At 35.4% G+C, this 13,334-nt stretch overlaps 3 protein-coding genes across 3 annotated transcripts in view; 2 read left to right on the top strand and 1 right to left on the bottom strand.

The window, feature by feature from the left end:
• Nucleotides 1–24: 24 nt before the first annotated feature.
• Nucleotides 25–1,259, bottom strand: LOC109590655 (uncharacterized). Its single transcript, XM_020006551.1, has one exon. It carries the CDS (start codon nt 979–981, stop codon nt 100–102), a length of 882 nt encoding a protein of 293 aa, XP_019862110.1. The 5' UTR covers nt 982–1,259; the 3' UTR covers nt 25–99.
• A 778-nt stretch (nt 1,260–2,037) lies between these two features.
• LOC100641157 (phosphatidylglycerophosphatase and protein-tyrosine phosphatase 1-like) lies at nt 2,038–4,607 on the top strand. Its single transcript, XM_020006569.1, has 4 exons — nt 2,038–2,363; nt 3,015–3,095; nt 3,815–4,003; nt 4,365–4,607. The coding sequence occupies exons 1-4, from the start codon at nt 2,160–2,162 to the stop codon at nt 4,491–4,493; spliced, it is 603 nt and encodes a 200-aa protein (XP_019862128.1). The 5' UTR covers nt 2,038–2,159; the 3' UTR covers nt 4,494–4,607.
• Nucleotides 4,608–4,728: 121 nt separating this feature from the next.
• The window catches only part of LOC100640907 (vacuolar protein sorting-associated protein 13D), a 44,495-nt gene continuing 35,889 nt past the window's right edge, over nt 4,729–13,334 (top strand). Inside the window, exons 1-13 of the mRNA XM_020005945.1 lie at nt 4,729–4,858; nt 4,906–4,983; nt 5,325–5,437; nt 5,748–5,906; nt 7,272–7,391; nt 7,695–7,811; nt 7,943–8,280; nt 8,547–8,817; nt 9,401–9,694; nt 10,125–10,262; nt 10,417–10,725; nt 10,975–11,080; nt 11,179–11,317. Coding sequence (XP_019861504.1) covers nt 4,762–4,858; nt 4,906–4,983; nt 5,325–5,437; nt 5,748–5,906; nt 7,272–7,391; nt 7,695–7,811; nt 7,943–8,280; nt 8,547–8,817; nt 9,401–9,694; nt 10,125–10,262; nt 10,417–10,725; nt 10,975–11,080; nt 11,179–11,317 — 2,279 coding nt within the window. The 5' untranslated portion in view covers nt 4,729–4,761. The remainder of the gene's footprint in view (nt 4,859–4,905; nt 4,984–5,324; nt 5,438–5,747; nt 5,907–7,271; nt 7,392–7,694; nt 7,812–7,942; nt 8,281–8,546; nt 8,818–9,400; nt 9,695–10,124; nt 10,263–10,416; nt 10,726–10,974; nt 11,081–11,178; nt 11,318–13,334) is intronic.

The following is a 13,334-nucleotide window of genomic DNA, read 5'->3' as shown; positions in this document are numbered from 1 at the left end:
AAGGCTGCAAGGCTGTTGTACAAATTTATGGAAACCAGGTGTTAGACTCATTCAAAAATGAAGAAAAACAAAATTGCAGCATAAATTAATCAATCCTAATTAATTCTTAGTAATATCAAAGTACCACAACAATTTTCCATAATTATTTGTAACTTTGTCAATAAAATTAGGTGGAAACATCTTTTTTCCCTCTGGAGAGCAAGTCAACATTGGCCCACAGGCATTCACTTCAAAGCCAGCATCATTGAACATTTTAATCATTGTTGATTCGCTAACTGCGTAATTTTTGAATTTAATGATTGAGCCATCTGAACTTCGAAACTCATTAATGCAAGCACAAAAATCATCACAATCTTTGCTGTCGACAATTTCATCTGACTGTGGTATTATCTGGTATGCAAGCATTGGCCCATTCTTTATTTCTTCCTTCATTTTCATTGACACTGGACCTTTTAAAGCAGAATCAAGACATTCACGTACTCCTATGCAACGGCCGCCCTTTTTCAAACAAACCGACACAGCTTGAAGCATACGCTGCAGCTTTTCAGGGTTATCTGCGTAACAAAGCAAGTGGACAGCTATGATGACATCGAACTCGCCATATTCCGGAGTTTTAATGTCTATCACATCCTTAGTATAGTACTCAATACCAGATGAATGGTGACCATCATTGTCTTCATCCATTTTGCAAGCAACAGCAATTTGCTCCTCTGATAGATCGATTCCAACAACTTTAGAAGCTCCTTGCGCAGCTGCCCAACGAGAAAACAAACCACCACCACATCCCAAGTCAAGGACAGAAGCACCTTGTAGAGTATAATCTTTTTCTCCTTGTAGCACAAAATTAGTGAACGTGTAGAAGGTGGTGTTAGTCCAAATATCATCTGTCATGCTCTTTGAAAAGTTCTCACTGAACAGAACATTTTTATATTCGCTACCTGGTACATGTTCATCTATAGCTGTGGCCTCTTTTGCTGCCATTGCAACCGGAAAACCAGCACTATGATATGACAATAAAATATTATGATACTATAGTTATGAACAATGGAGTGGCTAACAGTTGGTTGCCAACTCCAGTACACATTACACCTAAATCCATTCACAAATTGGCTAGATACCACACACATGTTTAACTGTCCATCGCCATTGCAATGCCTTTGTAAAAATATTGAAAGTTTTAAGAAATCAAAATAATTTTATAAATGGAATACACATTTTTTATTCACAGTCCACTAAAAAAAAATTAGCAAAAAATTCATGAGCCACACCTTTAAAACAGTGTTTTTTTACTTTCCCAATAAATCTAATTATTAATAACATTACGTAGTTTAAAGTGTAACTGCAGTGATTTTTTAGGGTAGTTAACTATTATTAAGAATATATTATTATTAAGAATATAATTATTATTATTAATAAACTTTACAGCATAATAGTAAAATGAAAAACACAGAGAAGTAGAGTGCTGATGGTAACCTGGCAAACACACCAGGAACCAAAAAGGAAAAAAAAGAACATTAATGTATGAATGAATGGAGTTATGTACATGTATGACGGGAGCTGATAAGTTTCATGAATATTAATTATTTTTGCTGCAAACCACTCCCATTATTCTTAAACTCCACCCACTATTCTCTTTTGAAGCTATTATTCTACCCAGTTAAAATTTAGACCCATTGTTCTTAAAATTATTCTCAAATAATAGCCTCAGCCCTAGCCGCATAGATGCAGATAACTCTATTCCTTTATAGGGGGAAATGATCCTTTATTCTCATGTCTTGTAATGTAATATCACTAATTTAAAGATTGGGATCATTAGCTTTCATTATTCTAAGCTTGCAATTGCAAGAAAAAGTCATTGTAGCACAAGTAGGCAAATCTTCTTTTTGCCATTTTGAGTCTTTTTGTTGCAGTTGCATGCTTAGAATAATGAAAGCTAATGATCCCAATCTTAAAGTTAGTGCTATTACATTATCAATAAAGGATCATTTCCCCCTATAAAGGAATGGAGTTATCTGCATCTATACTCCTGTTTGGCCCACCCTCTAAATGGGTGGGCCTCTAACAGAGACAGGTGATAGTATTGATAACTGATAAGGTCATTCACTGATTCATCATTCATCTTCTATCTTCTTCCCCACTACCTCCAAGGCTTGCAACAAATGTCTCTTTCTTCAATCTGGACTGCAATAATGACGAGATATTTGTATGGGACTGCTTTCCACAGACTACTGGCTCGTGTCCTCTACTTTCCAACACTAGTCAGACTAATATTCAAACAGAAAGTCTCTATCACCAACTGGTACGATAGGATCGATGACACAGTTATATTAGGGGCACTACCTTTCAGAAGTATGACTAAAGAGGTGAATAATTGTAACAGAAAATCACACCACAGCTAAAGTAACATATGTTCTAACCTCTAACTAAAACTAGATATACATACCATATAGCGGAAAATTTTTGTGGATCCGTCCAAAAATCAATTTTATGGCTTTAATTTTTGTGGTATTTGGCCATCTTAAACCATATAAAATCAATTTTTGCGGATTTTATTTTCGTGGGTTTTGAAAAAAATGCGAAATCCACGAAAATTTTGGGCCACAAAAAATTTTAGCTATATGGTAGTGTGCCACACCTCTTCTGGTGCCATTTTCTTTATGTGACCCCATCTTTTGTACATGTATGTGGAGTGACAATGACGTCAATTCATATGTAACTTTAGCATTTTAAAGAACTCTCACTATTGTCCTAATTCATTATAATTGTTGCATGCAATTACAGTGGAACCTCTGTATAATGGTCAACTAGGAAACCGGTCCTTTGACCGTTATAATTTAATTACAGAAATTGGTCAGAATAGCCCCGAGTGACTCTATCTATAGTTGCTTGCAGAAGTTAAACGCCCAATAGGGTCTGTAATATAAGGATGATCTGTATTGAGTAAAAGCTATTTTTATTAATTTTGTGGTGTTTTTCACTTACAGTAAATCTATTTGTTTCTTTCCTTCTCTTAGTTGGTAGAGGGAGAGAAAGTGAGGGCAGTCCTCTCTTATAATCAAGATTATGAACTAAAGCTCTTTACTAATAGTTTAAAGGTTTGTAGTTAACATCAATCGTATACATGTACATGTGATAATGGTGTGTAGTGTTATTGGTATGAATAACAATAACTGTCATCCTTTGTATCAAAATCAGCACGTCCATAACAATTGCATTTTATGACTGAGGTGTATTATAGTTCTGACAGGTAGTAGTGATTATTTATTTATATGCTGTAAATTTTTTTGAGGTCCAGGTATTGCTAAACCTGATGTACTAAGACGCTAACAATTTTACTTTACATTGTTCAAGTGATTTATTTTGGCGGTGCTTTATTTTGACAGTTTGCTGTAAAATGTAATTGGTAGTTTTTTAATTTGGCAATTTTTGTGTACACCTGCATTACTGAGCATGTTTAATGATTGGCGGGCAATTTCGCTTGCAAATTTCCAATCATCAGAATAAAACCCTGTCACATTAAAGTACTATATGGTATTGTATATATTTATACTTCCGTTTACGAAAAATTTTACATTTATTTTGTTGCAAGTCATAACTCTTATTCACACTTGAGATGCTATTTATGATGCAGTGGAATTGGGTTAAAATTTTAGCCATAGAATTGTTCCTGGTAGTTACAGTAACATTTTTATTTCTTTAAACGCTTGTTAAAAATAATTATTTTGGCTACCTTGTGAGCAAAATTTATTGCTACTTGTAAACGAAAATTTATTGTATGGATTTAGCCTGTATTCACTTTGAGTTTGATTATTAGGATTGGGAGAAGAATGGAGTAAAGCAGTATGTATATCCAACTTGGGATTTCACTCCTCCTACTCAGAAGCACATCGCTGACGGTCTATTTGTGATTGATAGGGAGAGATTGAACAAGAGCTCAGTGTATGTACACTGTAAAGCTGGTAAAGGAAGGAGTGCAACAGTTGTAGCATGCTATGTTATGAAGGTATGATATGTGGGGGAATGTTAGTGGTTATATCAATGTAGACAAAATGCATATAGGCTAATTTTAAGCAATTTGTCGTTTAGTGGGGATTGGTTTCTTTAATTTTTCATTTGATGATGTTTAGACTACAATATTGTCTGTCAGTGTTTTGAAGATTTCTAAGCTAATTCGTCACAATTTCTTACTAGATTTACATGTACTAAAGTAGTATACAACTTCAAATAAAAAATCACAAGCAAAAAGCGTATGCCAAAAAAATACTATAAAAATACTATAAATACTATAAAATACTTTAGCTAGTGCCTAGTGGTCTGGTTTGGTAAAATATTTATTGATATTGTAATTTTTAATGTTTATTTAGAGGTACAAGATGGTCCCTGATGATGCTATTGATTTCATCGAGAGAAAAAGACCACAGATAAGAATGAACTCTCATCAGAGACAAGCAATAACTGAATTTTATGAAAATTTAATTCATAAAGCAAACTGATACTTTAGTTTTATACATGTATGTGTGTGTGTGTATTTGCAAGATGAAAGTATTGCATGTTGACTATTGTATTAAATACTTTTGTCTTACTGAAAGAAATTTCTGAAGTTAAAATATCTACCCACTTGTAATAATTAATTCTTAATACATTAGTAAATTACAGGTCACGTTAGTATATCCTAGGCTCAAATGGGATGGATCAAATCATCATCCACGTGTTTGTAACTACGCCCAGAGTCAACAGTCAGCACTTTTTGGCAGAGAGAACATGCTGGAGAGATTGGCTGCCTGGTTTCTGAACACATACGTAGCCGAGTATGTCGGAAACTTAAACACTGACCAGCTCAATATAGGCCTCTTCTCAGGTAAGGGAGAGGGCGAGAGGGAGAGCTTCCTCATTTTCTTACAACAGGTGCAATTGTGTTTGATAACCTTGTCCTGAAAAAGGATGCACTAGATAAACTAAAGCTACCAATTGAAGTCAAAGCTGGTAAGAGTAAAGTATCTATCTCCATATTTGCTACTGGAAGAAAAATTGAGCTTTAAGCATTTAGGCTACCCAATAAAAAGATTCATAGTTTCCCATTAAATAGGTCAGTGGGCTTGCTGTAGACTGGCAGCTTTGTTTAATTAGACAGTATGAACTGTGTATATGATTAATGAAAACTACCATAGTTCATAGGGTGGTAATGGGGAAATATGAATCAGTCAGAATCGAGGTCAGAATGATTTGAACCCTGTAAAGCTATAGTACAGGGTGTGGTTTCCAGTGGCGAATATGAAGATTGGACCTTGTTTGATGAAACCTTTCCCTCCCTCCCTCTCTTTTAGGATATCTTGGTAGGCTTAAGTTACAAATGCCAATGAGGTATTTCAATGATCGGAAGTGGCTGATAGAAATTGATAGGCTATACCTTGTAGCTGGACCACCTAATTTAAATAAGGTACAGTACATGTATGTCACTTTAATATCACTTTTAATTGTGTGTGCTTATTTTAATGAGTTTAATAAGAGATCAGACAAAATATAAAAATGACACACACACACACATGTAAAGTTAATGTATCATAGAAAAATGCACAGTAGACTAAAGTGTATGTAGAGCCAAACCTCCAATGCATCAAAATGCTAAAATAGTACATGCAGTTAAAAATAATGCATCATAATTATTGTGAAGTGATAATTTACGTTATTGATTGTAAGTGATGTGGTGCATATTGACTGTGTCATCCTCTCTCTCTCTCTTTTTTTAGTTTGATCCGGATGAAGAGAAAGAATCTGCACAGTTAAAGAAAGAAGGGAAACTCTCTGCCATGGAACAGAAATGGAGGGAAGAGCAACAAGGAGGCTCATCATCACTCTGGTCATCTTTTGCTAGCTCTTTCACCTCATCAATAGCTGATGGTCTACAGGTATGTAATGGAGAGAAAGAGAGCGAATGAAAGTGAATGACAGTAGAGTGGGAATTAAGATAGTTGTATAGAAAGAAAGATAAACAGAAGGAGAATTAAGTACATTAATGGAATTTTTTATTAGCAGATACCTTTTTAAATAAAGCAAAGTAACTATTGCACCACATAATATACAGTGTACATGTATGTATAAAAGTATGTACCGTATTTCCTGAAACAAAAACCTGCTAAAATGGTATTTGGACCTCGAAAACATCACGCATTTGACTTCAGGAACTTTAGACAGTATCCACAAGACTACTGAGTCACTTCAAGGCTACTTTTTGTGCATTTATTACCCGAGCCACGTGTAGGCGTAAAGCGAGGGTAAAGCAGTCGTTTTGTCTGTGTGTGTGTGTGTGTGTGTTCGCTTGATCTCCACTTTTGAGCTGACACTGCTTTCTAGTCTAGTCCTCAAGAGTCTTATAATCAACACTGGCTCTAGAGAAAGTTATTCTCCGTCTTGGCAATGCTATATTTTTCTTTTCCGTGGAGTAAGAAGCTGGCAAAGTCACCAAACGTAGGTCGGTTCCCCGACAACTCTTTCATAGTGAGAGCAAAAAAGCAACTGGGTAGATAAAACAATAAAGCAAAGCCTCATCTTTCATTAATATGAGAGGAATTGCTCCAATCATCTTCGTTTTAAAGATATGGTAGCCCAAAAATTCATACTTTTGTGAGTTTACACGAGGCTCTCTTCTCCCGAAGTAGCGGCCAGAGTCTTTAAACATCAGGGGCTCAAAATACATATGTATGCAACAAATAGAGCCTAACAAATGTATGCTAAACTGTTTAAAAATCAAGAAAAACTAAAGCTTTCTTCACCACTTAGGGCCATGTGCCACCATTACTGTGTGTGCGGGTGGAGCATGGCTTGATTGAGCCACACCTTCATTGCAGCCACACCTTGACATTGCTGCAGCATGCAGTGCAGCAAGCATGCTGGAGCTTCTTTTCTGTCTAAAAAACAAAAAATTCTCTGTCTCAGAACATTCACTAAGTTTTTACATGCTGAAGCTTCTTTTTTGTCTCAAAACTTTCACTAATTATTTTTCTCTTAATCTATTATAATTTTTACACAGATTGTGGCGAGGGTATGCACTTTAGTGCTCTCGTACTTGAATTGTATTGCTATCCCAGTGTTTATTTGCATGCGGCTTCTATTTAAGGATATACAGTACTAGCTTTAGTACAAGGTAAAGAACAACTACTTGTTCCAAAGAGCCAAGGGCATCTGTATGTGTAGGAAGGAAGAGACTGAGAGATGTACATGGAGGGAGATTTGATTTTATGTTCTGTACATTATACATGTACATGTACATTTAGGTAACATTTAACAATATTCATATTCGTTATGAGGATTCAGAAGTAGGCGGGGCTTCAGATCCACTGGTAGTCGGTTTGATAATTGATGAGCTAACATCAAGAGCGACCAATGAGAAATGGGTTAGAAATTTAATAATAATAATAATAATAATAATAATAATAATAATAATAGTGATAGTACATATGTATTAGTAATAGCAATAGTAATAATTTGAATTAAATAATTACAACAAAACAATATACAGGACTGGTTAAATGAAGTAAATAATTCAAGAGCTTTTATATGTTTATATATAGTGATGATGTATCTTAGATACATTAACAGTAAGATAGGTTGCATACATTAATTAATTTTATTAGTATGGAATAAAGTCAATAATGAGCCCTTTACATTTCTCTTTATATTTTTTGATGTTTAATTAGGAAGAGGTGGAGTTTTCTTCTGGTGGTAGCAAATCCTTTAAATTGATCAGTTTAGTTAATCTGGGTGTCTATTGGGACCATGAGCTGTTTGGAGACCTTGATAAAGATGAATTTATGGTGAGAGAGAGAAAGAGGGAAAGAAGCAAGGATAAAAAAGAGAGAGAGAGGGACTATGAACATTATATTGCTATATATACATGTGTATATATAATTATGTAGATTTATATACATTTCATTATCATTCATAGGACTCAATGCAGAAGAAATCCTTAACAGTCAAAGCTACACGAGACATGATGTCCAGCAGTTATTATGCACCAACTGATCCAGAGGCCAGCTCTCATTCACTCTCGCACATATTGCTACCACTAGAAGCTAAGGCTATGATCACGCTTAATCGTTCAGCTGATCCTTTAAAGATATCGGATGGTCCAAGAGTATCTGTCGATGCTCAGTTGAGTGATGGGTCTATTGTACTGTCACAGGATCAGGTTAATAAGTTTGTTGGTTTATCGGATGCTTTTAAGCTACGGATGATATCACAACGGTATCGTCACTTGAGACCAAGAGTTACCATAAAGCAAAGGTACGTTAGTTAAGTTTGTACATGTACTGTGTTATTTACATTGTGTATTTATTGTATTGATACTGTTCTTGTTTTACTTTTGGTTGTGTAATAAGTCAATCAGCATTTAATAAAAGTGGATCAAGGTGTTATTACTACATATTATCCTTATCTGTTTTTACTTCATTTAATATTTTCCATGCAACAATGTGCATGATGTTATTATTATTGCTTTTAATATTATTATTATTTTTAAAATCATTATTATTATTATTATTATTGTATAGTCCTGGTGCCTGGTGGAGGTTTGCCATTGAAAGTGTGAGTGAAGTCATCAGAGAAAACCAGAAACGTCTCTCACTTGATTTCGTACTAAGAAGAGCAAGACAGAGTGTGCTGTATGTCTCTGCTTACACTAGCCACCTCACACAATCAGTAATCAGTGAAGATACCAAGAGAATATTGGAAGAGAATGAGATTGAGTTGAATTATGAGGAGCTGGTGATACTGAGACGTGTGGCCATGCATAGGATAGAGAAGGAAAGGGCACTAGCTGAAGTAAGTGCACATTGCACCAGGTACATGTTAATACTGATGTACATGTATTTGCAATTTTACATTTACGTTTACTGCAGGGTTCTGCCTAGAAAAAAAATGAGAACTAATATTGTGCCTTTTAAATTTATGTATGCCATACTAGTAGACTACAATATCATGCTTTATGTATGGTTATTAGTATTAATTGGATGGTTGGTCTAAGTGATGAACTGGTTGGTTCATTGGTTGAGGTGGTTGTCTCAACCACCCCTGTCCACCATAGGCAGAACTATGGTACTGATGTACATGTACATGTGTATTTGTACCTTTAAATGAAGCATGTATTTAGTGGTATATCAGGGTTTCCCACAAATAAAGCATGCTAAATGTTAAGAGAGCTACATAAACAACACAATTTAGAGCTAAAAAGCACTGCATTAACCCATTAAGTGGGATCCTCCTCCAATAAAAGAAAACCTCTATACTGTATAGTGTATGCCATTAAATTAAAAGTTCCCTATGTGCATCAAACATCCCTATGTATATGTGTATAATAATATTTTTAGCTCTTGTTGTGTTGAATTTTATGAATTTTTTATTTCAGGAGGCAAAGAGAGTCGGAGCAGCTGAAGGAAGGGGAAACTGGTTGAGCTACTGGTGGACAGGAGGGAGGGAGGGACAAGAGGAGGGGACTGATGGTGCCCCTGTTAATAACGACTTAATTACTAGTGACGAAGAGAAGATATTGGATGAACTGGGTCTTGAGATGGACGGGAATAGCAAATTGTTACGTGACAGGATATTCGCACAATTATCGTTCACTTTGATAAAAGGGTCTCTTCAGCTCGTTATTGAGGAGGGAGGGGTTTTGGGACCACGCCCACTTTTGGAACTTGAGGTAATAGGCATGCGGGCAATTAGGGTATGAGCATATACAGTACGGTACAGAGTATTTATAATTAGTAAATGCTTTTATGTGCTTGGAGAAGTCTGAGCTGATTCAGAATTTTTAAAGTTGTTCCAAATTTGCCATTCTACATGGTATTCATAATCAAAAATGGCTAGGAGAGATTTCTAAATTTTAATAATTTTTCCTGATACATATACATGCTCTTATATTGCGTAGAACTTTTCAGCTCATCCCAACTGAAATTGATTTTTTAATAATTTTTTAAAGTTGCTCAAAAAGCTGTATGCTACTATGTAAGTCTTGTCAGCTCATGAAGCATGCTTTTTATATGTAACTCACCTAGCATGCCTTGTATTGAAACCCTGCTGTTATTTATTTCTTTCTGTTCTCTCTTAATCTTTCCTCTTCTCTTCAATAGTTATCATCTCTTACCAGTAAGGTTGACTACAGACCTCGTTTAAAATACAGTTCAGTTGAAGTGTTTCTTAAAGAACTGAATGTGTTTGATCATTATCATGAAGACACTCATTTCCCTACACTTGTACAACCAAAAAAAGTAAAATGAATGATGATATTTTTTTCCTCCCATGCCCCTTTTATTTAATCATTTTTTTTCACTCTACTCTCTCTCTCTCTCTCCTTCATTTTCCTGTATTTTTTCTCTCTTTTTCACTCCCTCTCCCTTCTCCCCCCCTCTCTCTCTCTTCTAGTCTAATTCATCTCCTCCAGTTGATGTATTTCATGTTCAGTTGGTCTCACAAGAAGTTGAGTCGTTTAAGAGACACAATCTCTCCCTCACTACATCTCCACTTGATGTTGTGTATAATCCACTGATAGTCAATCGCCTCAAGAGTTTCTTCTCTTCCTCCTCCTCCTCTTCAGTTTATGATGCCGAGAAGATCGGGAGTGTTGTGGGCGGGGTTGACCACACCCTCCTTGATAACGTGTTGGTAAAGCTTGATATATCCGCTCCTCACTTACTGATACCAAAAGATGTGACACAACCAAACTCAACAATGGTTGGTTGAATACTTGTACATGTACATGTACATGTATCCATGCACACAGACCATTGACATGTATTTTATTGACATGTGTTGAACTGTCGATACATGTTAACATGTACATGTACATTTATATTGTATTGCTATACTGTTTGTGTACATGTACATGTACATACATATACACGTGTTTCTTGTATGTATGTATGTGTACATGTACATGTACATGTAATAAAAATGATGTGCCCTTTTTTTATTTATATCCAGGTTGTGGTTAATCTTGGCCACATGACCTTTGAGAGTGTATCTGATTGGTCGTTTGATAGCGAGAGGATGGAGCTAGAAGAGGATGATCTTGACATTGATGATGACGGTAATAATGAGCTAATTTTCTAAAATTTAATTTATTTCTAATTACCAAAAATATTGGTTTTAATTTAATTTTTGAAAATTATTTTTATACAATTTCAGATGAGTTTGTGACTCCGCCCTCTACCCCACCCCTTTTATCAGAATCCTCTCAGTCTTTAACTCAGATTCAAGTGGAAGAGGCTATCAACAAGAAGCCACACCCATCAGTGATTAAGAACCGCCCATGTAAAGTACAAGGGTATGCAATTATTTGTGTGGGTGGGTTTTTAAACGGCCACACCTCCTTTTAGTTATGTTCTCAAGTTATCAGAGATACAAGTATTGGTAGGCGAATTTAATGAGATACAGTCGGCAATTAGTAGTGGGCGGAGCTTGCTTCATTTATTGAACCAGTTTAATGCAACAGCACAAATAGAGAGGTACTGTAATTATATGTACATGTACATGTATGTTCACATATGTACATGTATGTTCACGTATTATATAAAGTAGCTGTGAAAAATACAGTGGTATGTACATGTACATGTACAGTACGTTAATCACATCACCCTTAGTTGTATTTATTTATTTATTTATTCATTTACATTTAGTTACATGTATTTGTTTTGTTTTTAGGGTTAAAAGAGATGGAGCTCAGTTTAACGTTACAGTTGATCTACCACTGATACATTTACATATTGATGAGACCAAGGTAATTATGTACCTTAAGGTTACTTTTAAATGCGGGTACTATTAATTGCGAATTTTTTTGCATTTGGGTTAAAAATTGCAATTATTAATACTCGCAATTATTAATAATGACATCACAATGCCATATTACTATTAGTAATAATTACTTATTTGCAATTTTTAATACCAGCAAAATCTACCTTGTGCTAAAATCGCAAAATTTAGTACCCGCAATTAAAAGTCACTTTAAGGTAGTCATGCATATGTACAGGTAATACTGGCACACACAGTTGGTTTAATAAAGAAATTGAACGAACTCAATTTTTGCTTACTTTTTTTAGGTCCATACATTATTAACATGTCTGATACCACCTACTAACGTTGATACTGATGCCGATACTGATACTGATACTGATCATACTATCACTGCTACTAATAGCGAAGGAATCAAATCAATGTATTACTCACTTGATCACGTCAGTCCTCACTCTTCCCTCTCCCTCTATCAGTCGGCTTTTAACTTCATGGGATCATCGTCGCATGAGAGTGAGTCACATGATTCTGCTGCCGATGATCATGCGACTGACGCCACGAGGAGAGTCAAGCACTTATCAACTGAGTATGCATCGCAACAATTGATTAAAGTTCAAGTGAATATTAATGAGGTTAATCTGGACTTGAATGCTAATGGTAAGAGTGTATATACATGTATTATATAAAACTGTAGCATTTTATGAAAATGTTCACATTTACACTTCTAAAATTCTACATTGCATAAACTGCATGTATATACACTAATTTATTATTACTAAGGGAAATTTTTCGCTAATGTACATGTACATTTGTGCATGTACTTTTTATAGCCAGAAATTTAATGGCCCACAATTTCTCTTAATTTGGGAAATTTTGAGTAAACGCAAGGATGGACAAAGCTTCACAAATATACATGTACATGTACATTGTGTGATAACTAAAAGTACAGTGTAAATTACTCTATCTCTCCTTTCCTCAGGTGTAAGACTGGTTGAGTTAAAGATACTCAGTGTTAGAGCCGGTGCCATACAGAGACCATATGACACATCGGTGAGACTCCTAGTGGAGGAATGTGTGATAGTGGACACTAAACAAGACTACGGGCCACAGTACGAACTTATATTCTGCTCTAATGGACAAAAGCTATTCACTGACACTGGGCCACGGAGGATTGAAGGGGATGTATTTGAGTATTGTCCTTCTAGTGATGGACTTATTTTCATGTCATTGCTAATACTGAGCCCTTTGTCTCCTGATCATCCAACTGTACTGCTCCCTGGAGGTGAGGGTGGGGCCTATACTGCATACACTGATCAGAGTATCATTAGGAAGTGTAATGTTCACTGTACACCAGTTGATATAGTAGGTGAGTTTATGTACTTACATTGTTGTGTTAGGTTCATGTATAGTGAACTAGTACTGTACTTTGTAAGTACTATTTTTTAAAGAGTGGAGTACTATTTTTTAAAGAGTGGAGTACTGTTTAAAATTGATCAGAAATCTACATGTACATGTACACAGTACGTGTATTTTTTAAAAAGTAGAAACAATAA

This window comes from Amphimedon queenslandica, unplaced genomic scaffold (assembly GCF_000090795.2).
Source record: "Amphimedon queenslandica unplaced genomic scaffold, v1.1 AMPQUscaffold_13510, whole genome shotgun sequence".
NCBI classification, from domain to species: domain Eukaryota; kingdom Metazoa; phylum Porifera; class Demospongiae; order Haplosclerida; family Niphatidae; genus Amphimedon; species Amphimedon queenslandica.
This window is presented reverse-complemented; position numbering and strand designations above follow the sequence as displayed.

Excerpts from the sequence above, each read along its gene's own strand:
- LOC100641157 (XM_020006569.1), top strand. The coding sequence starts at position 2,160 with ATGTCTCTTTCTTCAATCTGGACTGCAATAATGACGAGATATTTGTAT. Across the intron at positions 2,364-3,014 it reads TCAGAAGTATGACTAAAGAG|TTGGTAGAGGGAGAGAAAGT; the intron begins GTGAATAATTGT and ends TCCTTCTCTTAG. Across the intron at positions 3,096-3,814 it reads TCTTTACTAATAGTTTAAAG|GATTGGGAGAAGAATGGAGT; the intron begins GTTTGTAGTTAA and ends TTTGATTATTAG.
- LOC109590655 (XM_020006551.1), bottom strand. The coding sequence starts at position 981 with ATGGCAGCAAAAGAGGCCACAGCTATAGATGAACATGTACCAGGTAGC.